This window comes from Moschus berezovskii, chromosome 11 (genome assembly GCF_049115385.1).
Source record: "Moschus berezovskii isolate FMDL1 chromosome 11, NW_MosBer_1.0, whole genome shotgun sequence".
Taxonomy (NCBI): Eukaryota; Metazoa; Chordata; class Mammalia; order Artiodactyla; family Moschidae; genus Moschus; species Moschus berezovskii.
In genome coordinates this window covers 39,877,807-39,902,959 of record NC_142470.1, presented here as the reverse complement: position 1 = coordinate 39,902,959, position 25,153 = coordinate 39,877,807, and the positions used below count along the sequence as shown (strand labels likewise).

Sequence of the window (25,153 nt, the reverse complement as noted above, 5' to 3'; positions counted from 1 at the left end):
GACATCCTTGAGAGTGGCCATTTTGCTCATTTGACAGGTTTCTGTATTTATTGTAACAGTAATGGAGAGGCACTGTGCTGGAGACCTGAAATAGACCACGTCTGGAATCGTCACCCTTCCTCTGTAGGGCAGACTTTATCTTACACATCTTATAGCTGAGGTGCTGAGGCTCAGGGAGGTAGACCAGCTAGCCCAAGGTGATGGTACAAGAATTGCAGGAGAGTGGGACTTAGATCTAGTTTGTATCTCAGGGGCCAGGCCCTTCTGATTCCAGGTAGGGTCGCTGAAGCAGATGATAAGTTAGAAGCTTCAAATGACAGCTTGAGCCCTGATTTTCTGATTTTACATTTAGGGCTCAGTCTTTTTCTCTTTCTTCTTAATTTAATCTAAACATATATATCCATGATATAAGAACGTCAAAAGAAAAAGAGATATAGTTAGAACTTCAGCTCCTTCTGCTCTCTCCACCCACCTCATTCTTCCCTGCCTTTATCAGTTCCTTTTTTGTCCTTCCAATGTTCCTTTATGAAAATATAAGTAAATATGAATGTAAACTGTTGTTTACCTCCCTTTTTATACAAGGTATAACATACTCATTCTCTCCCTTTTCATATACACACACAGGCACACACACGTGCTACTCTGTATCTTGAATTTTTCTGTTTAATGGCATACCCTGGAGACATTTTCACGTCAATACATAGACAGCAACTTCATAAACTATGTTTTTGGCAGATGTATGATGGTAAAGAATCTGCCTGCAATGCAGAAGACCCAGGTTTGATCCCTGGGTCAAGAAGATCCCTTAGAGAAGGGCATGGCAACCCACTCCAATATTCTTGCCTGGAGAATTCCATGGGCAGAGGAGCCTGGCAGACCACAGTCCATGTGGTCACAGAGTCAGACACGACTGAGCGACTAACACACATGGTATTCCATTCTGTGCATGTACCATGATCTACTCAGCCAGCCCCTGTAAATGAGCAGGTTACTTTTATTCCTTTATACTACAAATAAGGATGCCATAAATAATCTTGACCATGCTTTATTTCATGCTCAGACAGATATATTTCTGGGATAAATTCCTCAAAGTGGGATTGATGAGTCAGAGAGTAAATAGATTTGCAATATGTAATTTTGATTAAAATTGTTAAATAGTGGTTTTCCTCTTTTGTACTTCCACCAGTGATGCATGAAATAATCTATTTCCCCACACTTTTCCCAGCAGAGTATGCTAGCTTTCAGGGTGTGGGGGTTCCCATCTGATAGGAAAGAACTGATCTTTCATTAATTTTAATTTTGAATTTTTCCTGTTATAAGAGAATACAAACATTGTTTTCTTATGTGTAAGGGCCAGTTGCATTTTCCTACATAAACCATCTGACCTTGTTCTTTGCCTATGTTTCTATTGATTATTGGTCTTCTTCTTCTCAAATTTTATGAACTTTATGTATTAGGGAAAACAGCCTATTGTCTGTGATATGCATTGCAAATATTTTTGTTAGTTTGTTAATTCTTTTTTTATTTAGCATGTAGTGATTTCTGTGGCTTACTTTTAATTTGGGAAATCATGGAAACCCATGTAGTTTGACTTTATCAAACGTTTCTTTTATGACTTCTGGATTTTGGTCATGGAAAGGCCTCTACACTCTAAGGTTATTTTAAAAGATCCTATTTTAGGACTCCTTCCCACAAGCAATTGATTTTAGTCAGCATTTCATTTCTAGAGCATGAGTTCCTTCAAGTATTAATGTAATATTCTTCTGAAAAAAATGCCAGGCAGAAAATCAACTAATGTGACAAATTAAGAGATGGTCTTCTTACCTAAACAGACATGTCTCCAAAGAAGACATACAGATGGCTAAGAAACACATGAAAAGATGCTCAACATTGCTCATTATTAGAGAAATGCCAATCAAAACTACAATGAGATATCATCTTACACAAGTCAGAATGGTCATCATCAAAAAGTCCACAAACAATAAATGCAAGAGAGTGGGGAGAAAAGGGAATTCTCCTACACGTTCGTAGGAATGCAAACTGATACAGCCACTATGAAGAACAACCTGGAGATTCCTTAATAAACTAGGAATAAAACTACCATACAACCCAGCAATCCCACTACTGGACATTTATCCTGAGGAAACCATAACTGAAAAATACACATGTACTCCACGGTTCATTGCAGTACTAGTTACAATAGCTAGGACATGGAAGCAACCTAGATGTCCATCGACAGATGAATGGGTAAAGAAGTTGTGGTACATATACACAATAGAGTATTACTCAGCTATAAAAAGGAATGCATTTGAGTCAGTTCTAATGAGGTGGATGAACCTAGAGCTTATTATACAGAGTGAAGTAAGTCATAAAGGTAAATATCATATATTAATACATATATGTGGAATCTAGAAAGATAGTATTGACAATCCTATATGCAGGACAGCAAAAGAGACACAGTCATAAAGAACAGACTTTTGGACACAGTGAGGGAAGGAGAGGGGGGATGATTTGAGAGAATAGCATTGAAAGATATACATTGCCATATGTAAAATACATCGGAGAAGACAATGGCAAGCCACTCCAGTACTCGTGCCTAGAAAATCCCATGGATGGAGGAGCCTGGTAGGCTGCAGTCCGTGGGGTCGCTAAGGGTCGGACACAACTGAGCGACTGCACTTTCACTTTTCACTTTCACACATTGGAGAAGGAAATGGCAACCCACTCCAGTGTTCTTGCCTGGAGAATCCCAGGGATGGGGAGCCTGATGGGCTTCCGTCTGTGGGGTCACACAGAGTCGGACACGACTGAAGTGACTTAGCAGCAGCAGCAGCATGTAAAATACATAGCCACTGGGAGTCTAATGTAAGATGCGGGAAACTCAGAGTCAGTGATCTGTGACAATCTAGAGGGGTGGGATGGGGTGGATGATGGAAAGGGGATTCAAGAAGGAAGGGACATATGTATACCTATGGCCAATTCATGTTGATGTGTGGCAAAGTCCATCACAATATTGTTAAGTAGTTATCCTCTAATCTAAAATATAATCATAAAGAAAATACCAAGGAAATAAAAGAGATGGTCTTCTAGAGTTTGATAGATGTGCACCCAGGAGATGCCTTCTTTCAAGTTTCTCATCCTTATCCTGAGAACATGACACATGTGACAAAAACCCATGTAACATCCATGGCCATTTTTTTTTTAGGCCAGTGACTCAGATGCAACCAGCCCCACTGGACAACAGCCAAACGATGGGTGTCTAGAAGACAAAGCATCCAGGGACAAGCCAGGAGATTGGAAGCTGCAATCACGAAAAAGGACTCAGACACTCCCAAACCGGAAATGCTTCTTGACCTCCACTTTGCAAGGTGCCAACAGCTGCAAAACAGAGATCTTTAAAAATGAATTCTGGTCATCTTCTTCAGAGGCGAAGGCTGGGGATGGGCACAGGAGAACGATGTCTCAAGGTGTGCCACAGTTTTTTGACTCCCAGCGGACTTCTACCTATGATAATGTCCCCACCCAGCCTGGGTCCCCTGGGGAAGAAGCCAGTACACTCTCACCCCAGGCCTGTGACTCCAAGAGAGATGCTCTTCCCAGCCTAAACTCTGAAACTGGGTCTGGGAAAAAAATCTCTGGTGAAGAGGAACTTGAATCTTTGCAGAGGATGGTCCAGGAGCTGCGAAAGGAAATAGAAACACAGAAGCAAATGTACGAGGAACAGATTGAAAAGTAAGTCAATCCCAGAGGGGCTTGGGCAGCCACTTAGTGTCCATATTAAAAGCAAATAGGGATTTTTCTCTGCCAAAGGAGTGACATCATGAAACTTCAATTATAGACAACAGTTTCTATAGTAAGTAGTCTGGCCTAATGAAGAACGAGGGCAAAGGGATTGAGGAGATGACCAAATTAGTGAAAACACTAAACTTTAGATTAAATTCATGGAAAAGTAAGTATGTAGGTTAAGTAGCTTAACCAGCTATTTCCAAAAAGTGATTCTTTAAGCATCAATACGCCTTAATATGAGCTTCCCAGGTGGAGTAGTGGTAAAGAATGTGCCTGCCAATGCAGGAGACACATGGGAGGCAGATTCGATCCCTGGGTTGGAAAGATTCCCTGGAGGAGGAAATGGCAACCCACTCCAGTATTCTTGCCTGGAAAATTCCATGGACACAGGAGCCTAGAGGACTACAGTCCATGGGATTGCAAAGAGTCGCACGCATTTGCCTTAAAACATTAAGAGAAATTTTAAAACTTTTTTGTATTAATGCCATTCACCAACTCTGCAAATATTTATTAAGGTGGCCACTCCTCCTGAAGGGAACAAAGTCTTCTAAATCCAAAATTGGGAGGGGGGGTGGGGGCTCCCAACTCCTCCATGGGAGAGGAAAGAGGACTCACAATCTATAATACTTTCTCTAATCTTCACGCCTCAGATATCCCTTCTCATATAATCCCTTCAGTAATCAGGTGAAATAGGCAATACCCTCATTTTACAGAAGAAATAAGAGTTTGGGAAGTATAAAAAGGTTCCTAAACGTTGCACAGCTAATCATTGATGGGGCTGGGGTTTGAACCCGGGTCAGCCACCCTCTCGAGCCCACTCAGATTCTACCTCTTCACCACCGAAATCAGTGGTCAAGATCTGGCAGTATCTCGTGAGGTTGCCCTCTAAACAAGAGGGATGTGGAGAACTCTGAGAAGAAAACTAGATTTGTGACGAGTAGGATTCCAGAAAGTAAAAGTGTTAGTTAGTCGTGTCTGATTCTTTGCAACCCCATGGACTGTAACCCACCAGACTCCTCTGCCCATGGGATTTCCTAGACAAGAATACTGGAGTGGGTTGCCATTTCCTCCTGCCAAGTATCTTCCCAAGTCAGGGATCAAAACTGGGTCTCCCACGTTGCAGGTAGATTCTTTACTGCCTGAGCCACTAGGGAAGATGGGAAAGAATCTCCCTGCACTGTGGATTCCAGAGGAATGTCTAATTTGGCTTTAAGAAGAAATGGGCAGAGGTAGGCAATGCTCTGATGAGAGGCCATTACGTGCAGCATCGACCAGGCCCTTGATGTTAGAAACCAGTCAAAGTGTTAGTTGCTCAGTTGTATTCAATTCTTTGTGACCCCATGGACAGTCACCCACCAGGCTTCTCTGTCCATGGAATTCACCAGACAAGAATACTGGAGTAGATTGCCACTCCATTCTTCAGGTGATCTTCCCAACCCAGGGATCAAACCGGGGTCTCCTGCACAGGCTAGAGATGGGTCTCCTGCATTGCAGGCAGATGCCTTACCATCTGAGCCACCAGGGGAGCCCAGGGATGGGCTCAAACAGGAACTCAAGTCTCCATTTAAGAATGCCTCTGCCGTTGGGTAGCATGGAGGAAGTATCTCACAAGATGAAACTCTGAAGCGACTTTTCTAATCACATTCTCCTCACAGGCCTGAAATTCCCTACTGTGGTTTAAAAATGTCATATGTACACTCACTTTCAAGGGTTAATTCAGCACAGCCTAAAGGGGAGCAGACAGACACCTGGGATGAGACTAAGATTTTGGCCAGTAACAGTGAAAATCCTGGGAATTCAGGAATCCAGCAGATCTGCACTTTATGTGGGATTCAGAAGTGTGGGTGGGGCTGGCAGGACCATTGCTCCCAAAGGGCAGCTCCCCGGATTCTCCAAATCTTGGTCTCTAGGAGCCTTCATGAGAGAAGGCTCTGGTCCGTGGTCTGCATGGAGCAGGATGAGAAGGCACGTGTGTGTACATAGGCGCTGGGGATCCATACACACGAAATCTGGGTGAGGTTCAGCTGTCAATCAACACTTCCACAGAGCAGGACAGATGTAAGGCACTAGTGGGCTGTAAATATTAGTGGTGGTATCTTCATTCAAAGTCTTTATAGTGTGGTGGAAGATACAAAACACAAAACGACATGAAAAACAACACAAGATGTCACAGGATGAATGATAAATGACGAAAGAGGAGCAGGAACACGCTCTGGGAGTTCAGCTTTACTGGGACGTCCTCCTGTCTGGGGTGGGACACAGCTAGGAGGCACAGGCTGGAGATGGGTCTTGTGATGTGGAAGGTGAAACGGACAGGGTGGCGGTGGGCAAGGCTGGAGGGAGAGTCTAGAGGTCATGCCTTGTCATTCCATTCTTTTCTTCCCTTCTTCGTAGCCTCGAGAAGGAAAATTATGACGTGTGGGCTAAGGTGGTGAGGCTCAGTGAAGAACTGGAGAATGAGAAGAAGAAGTCAGCAGCCTTGGAAATCAGCCTCCGCAACGTGGAACGCTCCCGGGAGGATGTGGAGAAGAGGAACAAGGCCTTGGAAGAGGAGGTCAAGGAGTTTGTCAAATCGATGAAGGAACCCAAGGTCGACGCTTGAGGATCCCAGGAACCACAGAGACCGCCGGGAGAGACCCAGCACTGCTGCCTTTCTTGCTGCTAACCAATAGCCAGGAAGCAACATCACTCCCTAAGAGGGAGACGACATTTGGAGGGAAAAACATCACATTTCCCAATAAATGGATCAGTGGAGTTTGCAGGAGGAAAAGAGTGAGCGGCGACTTGTGGGGACGGCTCTGAGCCCCTGGGGCTATATTCAAAAGGGTTGCATTATCCCATGGTGGTTTCAGCTGAGTGAAACGTCACCTTCCACAACTGGACGGCTGTGTCCAGTGGAGACTGACGCAGGCCACAGTCAACAGGCTGCCCCCGACAGAGGCTGGACTGAAGTGTTAGCTGTGTTTCTGTTGTGGAACAACTTGCTTGGTCAGATGGCTGACTGGGGTGTCTCTGAGACATAGGGGCCAAAAATAATATTCAGCTTTTGAGTTCTCTGCCTTGGGGGAGGGGAACTGTGTCTTGAAGGGCTGCACCTGCTGAAGCCGGGACCCCATTCTGCCACCCCTACCATGAGGCATACTTTCCAGGGCTGGAAACTCAAAATTAGTGTTAGACAAAGACAAACCAAGCAATAAACTGTATTTATGAAAGCAAAACCCATTAAAAATTATATTCAAATAAAGAAAAAGAAGCAGCAGAGCTGTTGGTAACACCTTTATGAGAATAAATGACTCCCCTTCCTGGGGGCAGAGACACCCCTTTCCAGGCACATGGTGAGCAGAACGTGGGCTTGTTCCAATTCCACTTGCATTTCAGGGGCCGCGATTGCATAGGGCAGGCCTACGATGATACAACTTTTTTTAGATACTGGTTGTGAGTTTAGTAACCATCATATAATAATATTTTTCCTGTTTCACCAAAATGCATATGATTTTATTCTTTAAACGATCCCGAGGCACTAGAGAAAAGCTAGGGCTTTCCCAGCTGAGAGCTGACTTTTCCTCTATATTAAGCCAGCCTGGCAGAGGCCCCTAGTGAGGCCCCAGACCTTCCTAGGAAGCATGGTGGAGTCTGTAATGTTTTTTGTCATTGTTCTAGTTGAGTGGTCTCTAAGCTCTTTTGATCATGTATCCCATCAATAGAAAATATTTGAGCATACCTTCCTCAACATGAAAAAAAGTGAAAATGTTAGTCGCTCAGTCGTGTCCTGTTTTTGCAACCCCATGGACTGTAGTCTGCCAAGCTCCTCTGGCCATGGAATTCTCCAGGCAAGAATGCTGGAGTGGATTGCCTTTCCCCTCTCCAGGGGATCTTCCCAACCCAGGGGTCAAACCCGGGTCTCCTGCAGTGCAGACTAATTCTTTACCATCTGAGCAGCCAGGGAAGTCCATCCTTCTCAACATAAGTATGTTTATTTATTTATAAATGATATACACATACTACTATATTAATCTATCAGGTATATCACAAAACATACACAGGAAGAACCTAAATAACAATGAGATAAAAACAAACCTCAGTAAATATTCTCAAATGTGCTTTCAGCTCTGGAAGCCCCTAGCCCAATTTCCTAGCGGGTATTCAGTTCAGTTCAGTTCAGTCGCTCAGTCGTGTCCGACTCATATTACATATTTCATCCATTACTCCCATAAATATGCGTGAACTCTGGAAGACACATGGCTGAATTAGTGGTTTGGATCTCCGGTTACCACAGTGAGAGTTTAGCCTTCCCCAGCATCTGTGTCTCCTCAGCATTTCTTTTTCTCCCTTCATTTTCTCCCTTTTCTCCCTCTTTTCTGTATTTTCCTCACTCCGGTCATCATATCCCTCACAGAGGGAAAGGCCTGGACAGGAGCTGTTTCCAGTCCTACCACCCAGGCCCTGCTCCTTCCGCCTCCAGCATCCTGAGGACCAGAAAGGTGGAGGACAGGATGACACGGAGAGCTCCTACTAGAGGCCTGAGGGCAGGGAGACTGACTTGGAACATTATTAAGTAAAGCAGTTAAATATTTGATTTCCTGGGATTTGTTTTTCAGTTACAGAGTAGCAAACGTAGAAACACTTCCTGAATGCTTAATGTCCACTGATGAGTGTCTAGTTCTGCCAGGCATGTGTGCCATGTTCTCCCATGGGTTCCTGACATGGACCCTTTGGATGCTAATACAGACTTGAGTGTGGAAGTAGCCGGCTTCGTAGTTCTAAAGGAAACATTTGTCTGCAGGTACAGAGAGGACTCACTGGAAAAGAGTCTGATGCTAGGAGGGATTGGGGGTGGGAGGAGACGGGGACGACCGAGAATGAGGTGGCTGGATGGCATCACTGACTCGATGGACATGAGTTTGAGTGAACTCCGGGAGTTGGTGATGGACAGGGAGGCCTGGCGTGCTGTGATTCACGGGCTCGCAAAGAGTCGGACACAACTGAGTGACTGAACTGAACTGAACTGAACAGAGAGGAAGCCCTGAAGCCTATTTGTTTGGGGGGTCCACATTATAGGAACTTGCTGGCCCACATTTGAATCCCAAGCACCTCCTGGTCAGATCATGCCTCTCATTCCACGCCTTTTGCCAGAACCACAAGATCACAGAGTGGCCGGTCCAGCTTCACAAGCCAGTGTCTCAATACCTCTTCACAATCGAGGGCATCTGGCTTGCTGAAGCTACCGCTACCTGCTCTAGTGCCACCCTCTACATAAGGAGAACACAAAGAGTTTCTCCAAGACCTCGGACCCTTGAGTCCTAGGAAGGGCCAGGGAAGAAGATCTGGGGTCTGAGGCCAGTGTCATCAAAGCCCCAAAAGACCACCTACAATATGCATAGCAGTGTAGCTCCAGCTCACCTGGATCTGGGAGTCAGTTTCTGGGAGGCAAACCCAGACTGACCTATGTCCCCTCTGTTGGACCCTGGAGCTCCCAGTGTTACTCTCAAAGCCCTACAGTGGGCAGGATCTAAGGAATCTGCCTTTTCCCGGCCACCCCTTTACCATCCCCTTTCTTCTACCTGCACAGGTGATGAGAACTTCAAAAAGTCTGCAGTATGCACCTTCAAACCCCTTGCCCTCTTCCCACCAACATTCTTCATTTCCTCACTGCCTCGAGCATGGCACGTTTTCTCCTATGTGTGAAGCAGACCAGTCTTCCATCTGTTTGTGCATAGGGCAGGAGACTTTGTATTAGGGAATTGCCTGGGGTAAGTCCTGTCTTCATCTAACAAAATTCCACAGATGGGGTGGCATTTATTTGTCACAATTCTGGAGGCTGGAGGCTGAGATCAAGGTCAGGTGAGGTCCTTTTCTGGGCTGAAGGCTTCCGGTTGTAAGCATACATGGAAGAAGCTCCATGGGGAGCTCCATGGGGCCTTTTGTAAGACATTAATCCCATTCTCAAGGGCTCCAGCTTTACGACTTACCGTCCATAGGCCACATCTCCTTTTACCATCATCTTTAGGGCTGAGGATTTCTACATGTGAATTTTGGGTGGAAGGGAAGCAAACATTCAGACCAGAGACATTCTTTCCCAATGAATCTTGGTCAGTCTGAGCCTCGAGAGATGTAATGTGACATCACAATACTGAACCTACTGCAGAGGATGCAAGCAACAATCGTTTTTGTTGTTGTTGTTTTGACCAATTCTTTCAGTCCGGCTCAGATGCCCATCCTCTCGGGAAACATGGAACAGGGGACTCTCAAGCAGCCTGAGGCTCTCGAGAAGGGGAGGGCCAGGAGCCGCATGGCACAGGAACGGATGGCTGGGCTCTGGGTTTGGGACAGGAGGATGCATATTCGTTGACATCATGTAAACTTCCACATTCCACTACTTCCTCTGCAGATAGCATCAGGCCGTGTGCTGCCGGGGAGCAGAGAGATCACTCAGAGGCAACTCCTGCAATTCACGTGGGCTGCCTTCATGAGAATTGCAGGAAAGCTTTCATCCTGCCGGGAAGGCTGGGTAAAAGGAGGCCCCGGGGATGGAGATTCAGCTGTTGCTCAAGGCTGGCCTTTGATCAGCCAAAGAGAGAGCTGCTGAGTGACTCCAGATGAGGAGTGAGTGCAGAGTACCAACAGGGATGCCAACCTCTCTTTCCTCTGCTGCCTGGAAACTGTTTTACAGTCCTAGAATAACAGCACTGGAAGATACCCTTGAACTTGTCTACTCTAACCTGTTCACTTAATGGATAGTGAAACTGAAGCCTAGAGACAAGAAATTGTCAGAGTTCACACAGCGATGAGGAAGAGGTTTAAAGGGCTCCTCTGTTCCACTGTTCAGTGATGTCTGTGATTCTTAGCTTCTGTCCAAGGGTTCTGCCCCCAGACCAGGACTACGCTGTGAAACCCACTGAACATCTATCACTCCAGTGCTTCCAGAATATAGAGCTGGGCTTAGCTCGTGGTCACAACCAAGACCCACCTAATATGATAACATTTTCCACCTTCTCTGCATTACCAAAGCTGCCCTAAGACAGTGGTTCTCAGACTTAGCCTCACAATAGAATCTCCTTAATCTGACCATCAGATCCTACTCCATATCAACTGAATCAGAATATTAGGAGTGGAGCCTAAGAATTAAAAAAAAACAGAAAACTTTTCAATTACTTATAATACAGACAGGATTGTTAAACATGAGTCTAAAACTGCTAAGTATGGCTCAAGTCATGACTAATGATAATATTAAATCTACCTGCTCCCTCTCCCATTTTCAATCAACACAACTATACACTCGTCCTCCCTACATGTTGGTTTATCATGGGCTCATTCATATAAGGTAAGAGATGCCTACAAGATAGAAAATGGATTTATGATATGAACCCATTTTTCAGATGGGAAAAACTGAGCCTGAAGATGTTACCAAACAACTTTAATATAGCAGTAGCTTCAGTTCAGTCGTGTCCGACTCTCCGCGACCCCATGAATCACAGCACGCCAGGCCTCCCTGTCCATCACTAACTCCCGGAGTTCACTCAAACTCATGTCCATCGAGTCGGTGATGCCATCCAGCCACCTCATTCTCAGTCGTCCCCTTCTCCTCCCGCCCCCAACCTTTCCCAGCATCAGAGTCTTTTCCAGTGAGTCAACTTGTCGCATGAGGTGGCCAAAGTATTGCAGTTTCAGCTTTAGCATCAGTCCTTCCAGTGAACACCCAGGATTGATCTCCTTTAGAATGGACTGGTTGGATCTCTTTGCAGTCCAAGGGACTCTCAAGAGTCTTCTCCAGCACCACAGTTCAAAAGCATCAATTCTTCGGTGATCAGCTTTCTTCACAGTCCAACTCTCACATCCATACATGACCACAGGAAAAATCATAGCCTTGACTAGACGGACCTTTGTTGGCAAAGTAATGTCTCTGCTTTTTAATATACTATCAAGGTTGGTCATAACTTTCCTTCCAAGGAGTAAGCGTCTTTTAATTTCATGGCTGCAATCAGCATCTGCAGTGATTTTGGAGCCCCCAAAAATAGAGTCTGACACTGTTTCCACTGTTTCCCCATCTATTTCCCATGAAGTGATGGGACCAGATGCCATGATCTTTGTTTTCTGAATGTTGAGCTTCAAGGCAACCTTTTCACTCTCCTCTTTCACTTTCAAGAGGCTTTTGAGTTCCTCTTCACTTTCTGCCATAAGGGTAGTGTCATCTGCATATCTGAGGTTACTGATATTTCTCCCGGCAATCTTGATTCCAGCTTGTGCTTCTTCCAGCCTTTAGTCATGAATAAATCCAAAGAGTCTGAGACTTCCTTAATACATGGGGATATACTCAGCTTACTTTAAATGTTCACATAAGCAAAGAAAGTAAGCCCCTGAGAGCCTAATTTAAAGAGTCTTGAGAATGTGTGTTAGTAGATCAGTCATGTCCGACTCTTTGCGACCCCACAGACTGTAACCTGTTAGGCTTCTCTGTTCATGGGATTCTTCAGGCAAGAATACTGGAGTGGATTGCCATTCCCTTCTCCAGAGGATATTCCCAACCCAGGGATTGAACCCAGGTCCCCTGCATTGCAGGCAGATTCTTTACCATTTGAGCTACAGGGAAGTCCCAGTCTTGAGAATGACTCTGATTAAAACCATCTCTCTTTCAGACTCAAGGCAGATAGTGACTCTCTACCAGGAGCCTTCGGGATGTTAACCATGAGTGTTGACAGTCCTAGGAGACACCCATGAAGTTTCCATTAATCGTTAATACCATCTTTATACCATGTAGTTATCTGATTCCTGGCAGAGAGCTGTGTAATTAGGATGGGAACCTGGCTGGCTAAATTGTGCTATGGGTGGAAGTGTGGATGGAGTGTGGGATGTACCAAAAAGTAATGCAGATGAGGGCTCTGGTCACCTGAGATTACAGGTTATACAATCTGAGATGGGTGAAGGGCTGTTTCGTGGTTCAGTTGCTCAGTCATGTCTGACTCTGCCACCCCATGGACTGCAGCATGCCAGGCTTCCCTGTCCTTCCCTATCTCCCAGAGTTTGCTGAAACTCATGCCCATTGAATCAATGATACCATCCAACCATCTCGTCTTCTGTCATCGCCTTCTCCTCCTGCCTTCATTCTTTCCCAGCATCAGGGTCTTTTCTAATGAGTCGCTTCTTTGCATCAGGTGGCCAAAGTATTGGAGCTTCAGCTTCAGCACCTGTCCTTCCAATGAATATTCAGGCTTGATTTCCTTTAGGATTGACTGGTTTGATCTTGCAGTCCAAGAGACTCTCACGAGTCTTCTCCCGCACCACAGTTCGAAAGCATCAATTCTTCAGTGCTCAGCCTTCCTTATGATCCAACTCTCACATCCATAGTTGACTGCTGGGTGAGGAGGCAGACAAGGGGACAGGGGATTCAAACAGCAGGATGGACAGCTCATTTGCCCTCAAGCAAACCTGATAACAGATCAAAGTTGGCACTTTGACTTCCTTTTCTGCTCTCTCCTCCCATTTACTAATGGCTGTCCTCCCTGCCTGCAAGGCCAGTCACGTTCAAACATCAGTCTGGATCCTTGATCAGTGTCATCATCGACATCATAACAGTCACTACCATTGATAAGCAACAAATACCATTTATTTTCTGGAAGGCACTGTGCCAAGCATTTTGTACATAGCGTCTTTAAATCTTACATCAACTCTTCTTTCTTTTCAGTGTTTTTTGAAGAGAAAGGAAGAGTGGCTTCATTACTTTGCCAGGCAAAGGGGGAACACAATAGGCTTGTGCCTCAAGAACTGTGCCTTAAACCAACACTTGGATTAACTGCTGCTATACCAGTTTTACAGATGACAAAAATTGAGGTTCCAATGTTGCAGAGCTAGGAACTGACTCAAGTCTGTCCAGTTTGCCGAGTGCTAGAGTGGATCACTAGCACTTCAGATAAATTAAAAATTTCTAAACTACAATTCAGAGAAACATTTCACTCCCTATATCATAGGTTTATTATAAAGGAATATAACTCAGGAACAGTCAGATGGAAGAGATGCACAGGGCAATGTAGACGGGAAGGAACACAGAGCTTCCTTAATCTTCCGGCATCTCCATGTGTTCTCCAACACAGAAACTTACCAAACTTCGTCATTTGGGCCGTTAGGAAGCCCTCATTCTATAATAACAATTGGTTAAATCACTGACCAAATTGGTGCTTCAAATTGGTGATTAAACTCAATCTCCAGCCCCTCTCCCCCCACCCTCCGGGTAAATGATGAGACCGAAGTTACAGACCACTGAATTGGCCCTGAACGTGAGTTAGTCACTCAGTCGTGTCAGACTCTCTGTGACCCCCATGGACTGTAGCACACCAGGGTCCTGTGTCCATAGAATTCTCCAGGCCAGAATACTGGAGTGGGTTGCCATTCCCTTCTCCAGGGGATCTTCACAACCCAGGGATCAAACCCAGGTCTCCTGCATTGCAGGCAGAATTTTTACCAACTGAGCCACCAGGGAAGCCTAGTGATTGCATTCCTGGCATTCTTATTCAAATTGTTGTTTTAATTTTTAATTGAAAGTGTAGTTTAGCTCATATAGTTTAAATGCATGTGTGAAATTAAAAGTAATAATGATTATAATGGTAATAATCACTAACCTTTACTGTGTGCTGAAGATCGCCAGTCAGACTGTTCTAAGTGATTTTTTTGGTATTATCTGAGTTAATCCTAACAAAATCCCCTGAACTAGATAGCACCAACCCCTTTTTACAGCAAAGGAATTTGTTGCTGCTTTTGCTCCTGCCTTTCATGGTGACTCTGCAAACTGTCTCACGTCCAGAGGAGAACATTTTTCTGACAGCTCCTGGGGTTGGAGATGGAGTTGGGAGCACATGAGGGCAATATTCAGTAATTGGGTGAATTGTTCATCTGACAAATTGGGCAAATTAGTCTGCTTCACACGCTAATAGCCAAGCTTGGCCAACTGGAAACAGAGACTTACTGGAAACCCCAGTAAAGCATCAGTGAAGTTCACACATGATAGGAAAATATTAGACAAGGCAGGCAGAGGCTGCTTCCTGGACCACTGAACTGAAGATCAGGACTGAGGGCAAGGTGAGATGCGGCAGTTGGTTGCAGACCCTGCAGAGAGCATCAGAAGGCACGGAAAATTCACCATTTGGAACTCCGAGGCTGGGGGGTGGTGAGTGCACCCTGCTCCAGGCTGTGTGAGCAGTTGTACAGCTGAGGGGGCAAACACAGATCCCTCACTCTGCTGTCTACAGCCTGATCTGTCCCCTAATCCTCCATCCTGACTTCTCACCCCATGGAAGGGGGCCTTCCTCCATGCAGAGCCACACTCAGTTTGCTAAGCCCAGCACCTGCAGGGCTCTGCCAGCCCACAGTGGGCACAATTTTCAGCTGATACCAAAGAGCCACACTGACTGCTTATGACTCTCGAACAGAGGTCTTGGTGAAGCGGAAATGGCCACCTAGCTGTTGAGAATGATGAAATTCGGGTCTTTTTACAAGTAATTTGTAAATACTTGGTGAATACTCAGAGACAGAGGGGGAAAGAAGATTCTTACACGTCAAGAGATTTGCCAAAACATCCACCTTAAAATAGATCTTTGTTAGTAACTGCTGCTGCTGCTGCTAAGTCACTTCAGTCGTGTCCGACTCTGTGTGACTCCACAGACGGAAGCCCACCAGGCTCCCCCATCCCTGGGATTCTCCAGGCAAGAACACTGGAATGGGTTGCCATTTCCTTCTCCAATGTGTGAAAGTGAAAAGTGAAAGTGAAGTAAGTGAAAAGTGAAAGTGAAGTCGCTCAGTCGTGTCCGACCCTTAGCGACCCCACAGACTGCAGCCTACCAGGCTCCTCCATCCATGGGATTTTCTAGGCAAGAGTACTGGAGTGGCTTGCCATTGCCTTCTCCATGTTAGTAACTGAGCCAACTGTTATTACTTCCTTTGATGAAAAGCTCTCTTATAGATAAAAAAACAAGTATCAAAAGTTCTTAAGAATGAAATAGAGTTGCCACATGATCCAGCAATCCCACTCCTTGGCATATATCCAGACAAAACTATAATTTGAAAAGATACATTCACCCCTATGTTCATAGCAGCGCTAATCACAATAGGCAAGACATGCACGCAACCTAAATGTCTACACTTCAACAATAAAAGAAAATAAAAAGATTTAAGAATGGAGAGAACCAGTAGGTTGCAAATTTAGCAAGAGGTGCTCAGGCTTCCATTCTAAAATTACCTCCTCTCTCTAGTCTAGGTGATGCGTGGTACTAATTAAGTATAAATAATACCTGGGAGAATTGTTCCTAGTTTAAAATTATTTAGTCTATTTAGAGGCATCCTACACAGCTAATAATGCCATCTGACCACTCTGCCTCTTAAAGCTTTGCCTGCCGCTAGGACAAGCCCAACTGCCTGCACTTGGTGTAGGGGGCACTTAGATCACGGCTGGGCCAGAGCCCTTTTATAGGAGTGAGCCGCATCCTCCCTTCATGCATGTATACACTTGCAGTCCCCCTGTTACCCCGGGAGCTGCCATGCCTTGGCCCAGCCCGCCTTGGCTTTCTTCCTCTGGAGGGCAGGACCAATGCCAAGACAAGGCTGCCACAGGAACCTGCTCTCCACTGCTTTAATGTATCGCCTCTGTCCTCATCGTCATGCCATTCATCTGACTGGCAGTGCCAGTGTCTTCCGAGTCACCTGTGAGACATCACTTCGCTCACCCATGAACCAGGGCGGTGGGGAGGTCTATCTCGCTCAAAGCTCATGATGGCCCTTAGGACCAAATAAGATGATATTGTGAAAGGGCTAAGCAAGCGTGAGCTACTGGCCTGAGGATTAGGACTCCACACTTCACAAGCCCGGAATAGGAATTGTCCCGAAAGCAGGCTCTGTACCCTGCTTGCCTGATGGCACTCTGGCTCCCCCAGCAGGAGCAGGACAGAGATCCTTCCTGGCCCCTCTGACTGCCTGAGCTGAGGATGAGGGTCCTTGCTGAGATGAAGGGCACCAGGGCCTCCTGATGCAGCCTGAAAAAACAGGCTGTTAGTGCGCAAGTCACCACAAGCAGCTTCACGTCTGTGACCCAATGTGCACATGAGGAGCCTCCAAAGCAGGGAGGCGCTCACACAGCCCACGGAGACCCCACGGACCTAGTTTCTCCATTTTGCCTTCCAGGAACTGTGTTCGCACCAGAGCGCCTGGTGTGGAGGAAACATCTGGAAGAGAAACAGACGTCAGGTTTGTGCCTTCAGCTGAAGCCTCAGCAATGGGACAGAGCAATGAAGAGACTCTGTTGGGCATCGAAGCTTCCTGCTTACCCCCCACAGCACTAAGAAAGCAGACTCTATGAAAAGTACTCCTTCCCCAGATGTATTTTAATTGCCTTTCAAAAGCCAGCTCAAAGTGGTGAACAGTGAGTTACATTTACAGTTTGTGTGGATTCCAGAGTGAGAATTAACCTGAATTTGAATCCCTGAGCCCCGCTGTGCACAGTCATTATAGTCCTGTCCAACTGTCTGTGACCCTATAGACTATAACCCGCCAGGCTCCTCTGTCCGTGGGTTTCCCCAAACAAGAATACTGGAGTGGGTGGCCATGCTCTGCTCCAGGGGATCTTCCTAACCCAAAGATCGAATCCGCAACTCCTGTGTCTCCTGCATTGCAGGCAGATTCTTTACCTGCTGAGCCACCTTGCAAACCCTGAATTTGAATCCCAGTTCTATTCTATTCAATCGTATCATTTTGAATTCTCCATCACCATTCAAATCTTCAGAAAAACTCCCACCCTTGGTGTATCAGTTTTCTTGAGCCGCCATAAACAACAGAAATTTATTATCTAACAGTTCTGAAAGCTGGACGTCCAAGATCAAGGTGTGGGAAGGGCCAGGTTCTTCTGAGCCTCTCTCCTTGGCTTGTGGATGGTCACCCTCTGCCTGTGTGTTCACGTGGCCTTTCCTCTGTGCACATCTGTCTAATCTCTTCTCATAACACGTCAGTCTTGGTGGATTAGAGCCCATCCTAGTGATCCGATTTTACCTTAATTAGCCCCCTAATTACAAAATTGTACCATCTCTCCAACTACAGGTCACATTCTGAGGCACTGGGGGTTAGGGCTTCAGCATGTAAATTTTAGAGGGGACACAATTCAACCCATCACATTCGGTAACATGACACTTCATCACTTATGTTTCCAATGAAGCGGGATCCTCCCACTTTTCAGAATTTCTTCTGCACATCAATGAAGATTTTAATATCTTCACAACTAGAAACTAGGGGCTATGGTTTTATTTAGTTTTAAATTTTCTATCACAGGAGATGAATAAGATCAGAACTCTAAAGTCTTGCTGATCCATGGATGTCATGAGAAGGACATTGGTTAGGGGTCAGGAAACCTGATTTCTATTTATAATATACAGCATTTTAATTAGATTATTTATTAAATGATTATTAATAATAATAGGAAGGTGTGATGAGGCACTATTTCACTTGAGCCCAGGAACCCTGAATGCCCCAGCCTGCACTCACTCAGTCATTACTGTGGTGGGTTTGTGGGGCTATGTTGACAATTGCGTGCTCTTTATTACTACAAAGGTTTTGCCCCAAACTTCAGTTTAATCCCTTGGTAACCTCACGGCGGCACCATGGTACCTGGGCTAGAGGTGGGTTTGCAGCCTGGTTTCCAGAAGGACTGTGCAGCCCCTCCTCCCCTAGATGCTGGGCCCCCAAACCTCCCATAATGACACTGAGAAAAGACAGGCCTGGAGAGAAGCAAAGGAGACCACTTTCCTTAACCCCTGTGGAGAGCTTTTCTAAACCTCTCATTCCAGACTCCCCAGGAGCTCTTCCAACCTCCCAGCTGGCAGGAGGCAGAGATAAACTAATCATATATGTGTGTATGTGTGTGTGTGCACGCAAAACTCACAACTCTTGATTCTGAACAGTCCTTAGAAAAAGAAAGTAGTGGAGGTCAGTGGAGGTGGTGGCAGGATTGAGGTGACCTTACACTTCCCGCCTAGTAGCTGAGGCTTTGGCGTCAACTATAAGGAGACATTCATGAAGGTCTGGAGGCATCCACTGTTCCCCGTAGGTCCATAGAAAATTGCTAGTATTTGGAAATAATGTACCCATAAAGGTGAAGATGATGTTTTGTAATATCTCTTGAAGACCACTGGCTTAGCTGTTAAACCCATTGTGAATGAGGGAAGAAACCAATGAAAAGTTGAGAAATCCTCAATGGAAAAGTTGAGAAGTGTTGGGGACCCACTCCTGCCACTAGTGGGAGCTCTAGGTTCATGCCTCCATCAGCCCCCAGATGGGCTAGAATATGGGGTGAGGATATTTTAATGGGGCCTTGAACTAGGGGACCACAGGCTGTATTCCAAAATCTCCCCTATAGTGTTATCTTCTGAGTCTTATTACTCCACACAGCTAGCTGGGCAAGAGAGGTTCCACCTCTTCAGATCCTTATACATTCAGTTCAGTTCAGTTCAGTTCAGTCGCTCAGTTGTGTCCGACTCTCTGCGACCCCATGAATCACAGCAGGCCAGGTCTCCCTGTCCATCACCAACTCCCACAGCACCACAGTTCAAAAGCATCAGTTCTTTGGTGCTTAACTTTCTTCACAGTCCAACTCTCACATCCATACATGACCATTGGAAAAACCATAGCCTTGACTAGAGGGACCTTTGTTGGCAAAGTAATGTCTCTGCTTTTTAATATGCTATCTAGGTTGGTCATAACTTTCCTTCCAAGGAGTAAGCGTCTTTTAATTTTCTAGCTGCAATCACCATCTGCAGTGATTTTGGAGCCCAAAAAACATTACGAGTTTAAAAAACACAGACCTAGAGGTGAGGGCTAAGGGGCCCAAGGCACCGAGACCCAGAAGGCCAGACAGTCTGCTTCCAGGCTGTAAGCTTCAACTTGCCCAGGAACCAGACAAAAGTCATTCATTCCAAAAGACCCAGGCAGTCAACCTGGCCCAATCTCTAGAATTTATAGAAAGAAAGAAAAAAAAAAAAAAAAAGTCTTATTGTACTAAAGTAGTGTTTCTTGGAGAGCCCCTTCCGAACATGGTCACTGAGAACCAGAGGTAAGAAGAAGACACTGAGGTTGGCATAAACATCCTCAAACCCACCTCGATGAATCTAACATGGATTCATTAATACTAATACTGTTATTTTAATGCCTCAGTTTGGAACCTACAAGTTTTCTCCTCCCTTCAAGTCATTGTTTGAGGAAGGATGGTGCTGAGCAGGATTGTGGATTTGCAGCTGCCAAAGGAAACACCTGCTGAGAACCAGATGTGGGTAGATTCTTCCCCCAGGCCTGAGAACAAGGTCCTGCTGGCAACATGCTGGTTTTGCTTCACTATACTTATCATAGTTTGTAGTGATACATTTCAGGTAAGATTATTTGATTAATGTTGATCTCATCTGCCAACCTATAGACTCACAGGGCGCAGACTGTGTCTATCTGGTTCATGCATGAGCCTCAGTGATCAATGGATTTCTTGGTCCACAGCCCCTGCTCTATTAAGACCTAGAATAATGCCCAAGGGGTGCTTCCAGTAATTCCAAAAGGAGCTGTTTTTAAAAAGAGAACACGCTTTGGCTCAAAGCTCTGAGGAACCAGTACCTGTACAGCAGTATTTAGTCCTCGTCACCAGAGACTGTCCCATCGAGAAAGTCTTTTGAGAGGCTTCCCTGGTGGCTCAGTGGTAAAGAATCCGCCCACCAAGGGAGACATGGGTTCAGTCTCTGATCTGGGAAAATCCCACATGCCTTGAAGCAGCTAAGCCTGTGCACCACAAATATTGAGCTGGAACCCTGGAACCAGAGCTACTGAGCCCATGAGCCAATGAGCCATAATTACCGCATTCCAAGTGCTCCAGAGCCTGTGCTCCACAACTGGAGAAGCCACCACAATGAGAAGCCAGTGCACCGCAACTGCAAAGGAGCCCCCACTCACCACAACTAGAGATGAACACAGCAGCGAAGACCCAGCACAGCTAAAATTAAAGAAAAAAGTAAAAAATCGTTTTCATGATTTCCACCTAAACATTTTGGTTTTTGTGTGTATCATATCAATGATAGTGGTTGGCTTGAAATAAAGATTTCCACCAAAACAACAACGGAACAACAAAAGACACAGATCATTCGTTTTTTGAAAGACATGCAATAAAGCAGCCCCGGGTTGACTTTTAGGTATGTTTGACCACCGTGTGCCAGGCATTATTTATTCTAATATTTTTGGAGCACCCAGTGAATGCCAAGCTCTGTGAAAGAGACAGGCAGACAAGAGCTTTGCCATCACACAAGGGCCCTCCTAAAGCAGGAGGGAGAGAGATGCAGAACTACAGATGGAAGCAAATGGAAGAACTGCAGATTGTGATTAATGCCATTAAAGAAATAAATAGCACGCTCCACAAGAGTCAGACACAACTTAGCGACTAAACCACCACTACTCGAGAATAAACAGATTTTCAGAGAGAGCCCTAAAAAGGTGATTCCTGCAAAGGAAATGGCAGAGACACTGTTCCTGGCAGATATAGGCTTAAATTATTAAGAATGCAGTCCTTGTGAGTAGACTTTTCCAATCAACAGAAGTGTCGTAATAGAAGCATGTACAGGTTGTTGGGACACACACACAAAAGAGCACCCAACACCAGATGTGGGGGAGCTTGTGGAGAAGACACCACTTGAGCGGTAGACTTATAGTGAGCAGGCGGCGGGGCATTCGGAGGAGGGGAGGAAAGGGTTCCAGGCAGAAAAATTGGCACGTGAAAAGCAGAGTCATCAGTTAATTCAGAAACCAGCCATCAGTCTGACCAGATGCTATTAGGTCCCAGAAGAGGCTAGAAACGAGTGGACTGAAATCAAAGGTGGCAGGATTTTATATTAATTGTTCACAGTTCACCTTCTCTGAAGACAGCCATCAGCAGTTGTTTGTCCTTAGCTCCAGCTTAGACATTTAAAAATTTTCTGCTGAGCAGATTGGTGCAAATCTAGAATTTTAAGAACTTAATTTTCCTCTTCTGCTCATTTTCCTGATGGCAGTCATTTTTCATCTCTTTTTTTCTTTGACTCCATTATCAGCTCTATTCATTATTTACAATGTGGCAGCTGAAATAGTTATACATTCAGGCTAGGAATTTTGGAGAATGAATTACTGCCTTAAAAAATTGGGTTCATCTGTAACACAGAGCCATTTTTATGGGGTCTTTATTATTTGATAGAAACCCATGGCTCCAAGCCCAGGCAAGCCACTCTCTGTATTACTTCTTTGATCTCCATAGAGTATTGAAGAAAGTGCAAAGAGCTCAGAGCATTTTTTGAAAAAGAGAAAAATTCTAGTATTTTTATGGCTGTCTTTTGAATGCCCCACCCCACCCCCAGCAGTAACTTCTCTTATCCAGTCTTTTATGCTCCACCGTCATCAGTCTCAAAATCACTTTCTCTACTGGAGATGTGTTGTTGATTTGTGTGTTTAACCTTACCTCCTCCCTGACTTCTCTAATTGCCATCTCCTTAGTCAGTCTGTAGTCTAGTCTCAATTTGTCCTCTCCTGATGACTTTCCGTTATCTGACTCTCTTTCTTTGCCCATCATCCAGCTCCATGCCATGTAAGTCTCATAACCTGGCAGACGCAGACAGAGCCCAGAGAGCAGGCTCTGGAGTCCAGCTGTGTGTGTTCAACGCCAGCCTCCCTCCCCACTTAACCAACCTCAGCAAAGTCACTGACCACTTTCAAGTCTTGGTTTCTTCTTCTAATACTGGCGATAGCCTGATTTAGTTAAGAGTGTTTGCCTGTAAATTAAAGGACACCCAACTAAGAGCAACCCAGGCAATGAAGACACATAACTCTCTCTCCTCGTGAGAGCTCTGGAGGCAGGTGGTATAGATACTGGAGGGAAGCTCCACAATTCCTTAGGGGCTCAGGTTGTTCCATGCTTCCCTATCCCTCACCATCCTCAGCCTTTTGGCTTGTCTCACATTAGTCACCTCATGTTTCCAAAATGGCCACTTCAACTCTAGGCCACTTGACCACATCCTAAGTCAAGGAGCAGAAGACAAATGCACCTCTCCCTTTGAGGCACTGTCCTTTGATCTGAAAAAATAAGTATCCCCAGAAGACTTGCTATTGCTTAGAATGGAATCATGAGGCCACAGATGAGGTATATGGCCACAATATAGATACTTCTTTGAGACATCGTTTTAACACCACTATAGTTTTCTAAAATATTTTCATGACATAGCTCTAAGGCATTGTAAACTAAAGTTTCTGATGAAAAGTCATATCTTACTTTTAGGATTCATTCATTCATTCACCCAACAAATAGTGATTACCCACTTGATCAGGCACTATTCTGGGAACTGGGAAACATGCAATACATGTGACATGAACAGTGGTCCACGTGGTATGACATTTAAGTGCTGGCCTTAGGATAAGACTTGAGTTCTAGGAAAATACCCTAAGTTGCATCCCCTCCCTTTTGTGTACCTTGCCCATATAGTCACACACATGTTTGTAAGGAAGCATGCAGACTCCAACCTTGAGAACTCTGGAGAGTAACAGACAGGGCTGTAATTTAGGAGTTCTTGATTCAGTCTTGCAATTTCTGATCCCAAAAGTTTATTTGGCCTCTCTGGCTTCCACTTCTGTTTCAGGAAAATAGAGTTCAACTTCAGATGAAATCTGAAGTCATTTCCAGCTCTACAAATATATAAATGTATATACTTATGGAGTTGGATGAGCCCATAAATTCATCTTGCCCACTAAGTATTTAAGTTGGTCATCAGTAGAATCTTGATGAAAGAGTGGCTGTGTCTGGGCCACTAAAAAACCCAGAGCAAGAAGCTCCACTATAGTGTTTATCCAGAGACACACAAACACACAGAAGCTTTGCCATGAAGTCACCTTGCCCTTATCTCTGCAATGTTAATGGAATATACACATCTGTCAGAATTCTTCCCCCAGAGCTCCGTGAGTCCACCGGAAGCCAAGCTGCAGAAAGGTTCACAAGTAACCCAAGAAGTGAGTGCCTTTGCTTTCTTATCTCCCCTCCTGCCTTATTCCTCTGGTGACAGGAAAGTGAAAATGCTCTGTGGCCTGGGGGAAGGTTTCTTGGAGAACAGAATGCACAACTGCAAATCAATCTCTTGCTTTCCAGAGCAGGATAAGGAAGAAGACACGGCCTTTGTATGAACTGCCAGATTTAGAAGAGGCGGCACTCTTCAAAGAGTCACCTCCCAGCCTTTTCAAATGTTTACTGTGGAAAAGTCCTGGCAAGGGTGGTCTCTTTTTTTTCAATCTGGAATTTTCTTCTCAGCGGTCATTGCAAAGCTGAAAATCTTGGGAATTCCATTTTGGCCTGTTTCTCCGGGACTTTCATTGCCAACAGAGACTTTCAGATCAACCTCATTTAAAAATGTGTGTTTCAACTCCCCAGACTTCTAGTCTGCTGGCTCCACTGGGCTTTGCCTTCACTTGGAGTGGACATCAGCGGGTTCCCTGAGAGCTCTTCCTTGAAGCCATCCAGGGTTATAAGATAGTGCTTCCTGCCACGACAATCAACCAACCCCCACGCACACTTAAATATATGACAAAGTCAGCTTTATACTCAGCCTTATGGGAAAAGAATGGAAAAATGGAACAGGAAAAGATGAAGAAAGTTTCAAAGGCAGCCCAAGGTTTTCAGTGGAGAGGAACTGGGGCTTCCTGCCTTTACTTAGTAACACTTAGTTGTCATTTATTGCTTCCTTACCCATTGGCACGCACTGTTCCAAATACTTCATATGCATTAGCGCGTTTGATCCTCTCAGTATGACTGTGAGGTAAGGTGTTTTCTTTCTCTCACTTGGCAATGAGGGAACATAGGCACAGAGAGGTTCGGTAACAGGCAGACCGCCTCCAGCAGTTCGGTTTTTAGCCACCATGCCAACGTTGGTCTTCAAGGAACAGAAAGGAGGCAACCCTTCTGAGACTTGTTTGCCTGGCCATCTATCAGTCTAGGGAAAACTTAGCTCTTCCTTTCCACACCTCTGGTCAAAGCACCATCCCCTCTTAAAGATGCCAGGAATCCTTAGTTTGTGAAATGTGGCGAGGAGAATGGGAATTTTTTTCCTGTTTCTATTTTCTCTTCCAGGTGATCCCCTCTTCTCATTTTGCTACCTTCCTTCCACGTTATTAGACCAGAGTGGTGACAAACATTTGTTCAAATCAGATATATTTAAGAATGTCTACAACATCCATCTAAATGTATACATGCACACACGTCAAAAGAGAAATTTGAAGTATGTTATTTTAGTACATTTTCCCACTGTTTAATAGAATTAGCTTCAGAACCGAAGGGAAATTTAAAGTTCATTTAGTCCAGTAGGTC

The 25,153-nt window shown here is 45.1% G+C and overlaps 1 protein-coding gene and 1 long non-coding RNA gene across 5 annotated transcripts in view; one reads left to right on the top strand and one right to left on the bottom strand.

The window, feature by feature from the left end:
- ARHGAP25 (Rho GTPase activating protein 25) overlaps positions 1 to 8,362 on the top strand; it is a 92,886-nt gene extending 84,524 nt beyond the window's left edge. For all 4 annotated transcript variants that reach the window (XM_055400272.2, XM_055400273.2, XM_055400271.2 and 1 more), the window contains 2 exons: positions 3,206 to 3,732; positions 6,181 to 8,362. In XM_055400272.2, the coding sequence (XP_055256247.2) occupies positions 3,206 to 3,732; positions 6,181 to 6,388 (735 nt within the window). In that variant the 3' untranslated portion in view covers positions 6,389 to 8,362. The remainder of the gene's footprint in view (positions 1 to 3,205; positions 3,733 to 6,180) is intronic.
- A 1,096-nt stretch (positions 8,363 to 9,458) lies between these two features.
- Positions 9,459 to 21,317, bottom strand: LOC129539594 (uncharacterized). The gene is made up of 3 exons (XR_008682487.2): positions 20,740 to 21,317; positions 16,923 to 16,988; positions 9,459 to 9,489 (listed from the first exon to the last, which is right to left on the bottom strand). It is a non-coding gene; the product is annotated as an uncharacterized LOC129539594 (long non-coding RNA).
- Positions 21,318 to 25,153: the final 3,836 nt, after the last annotated feature.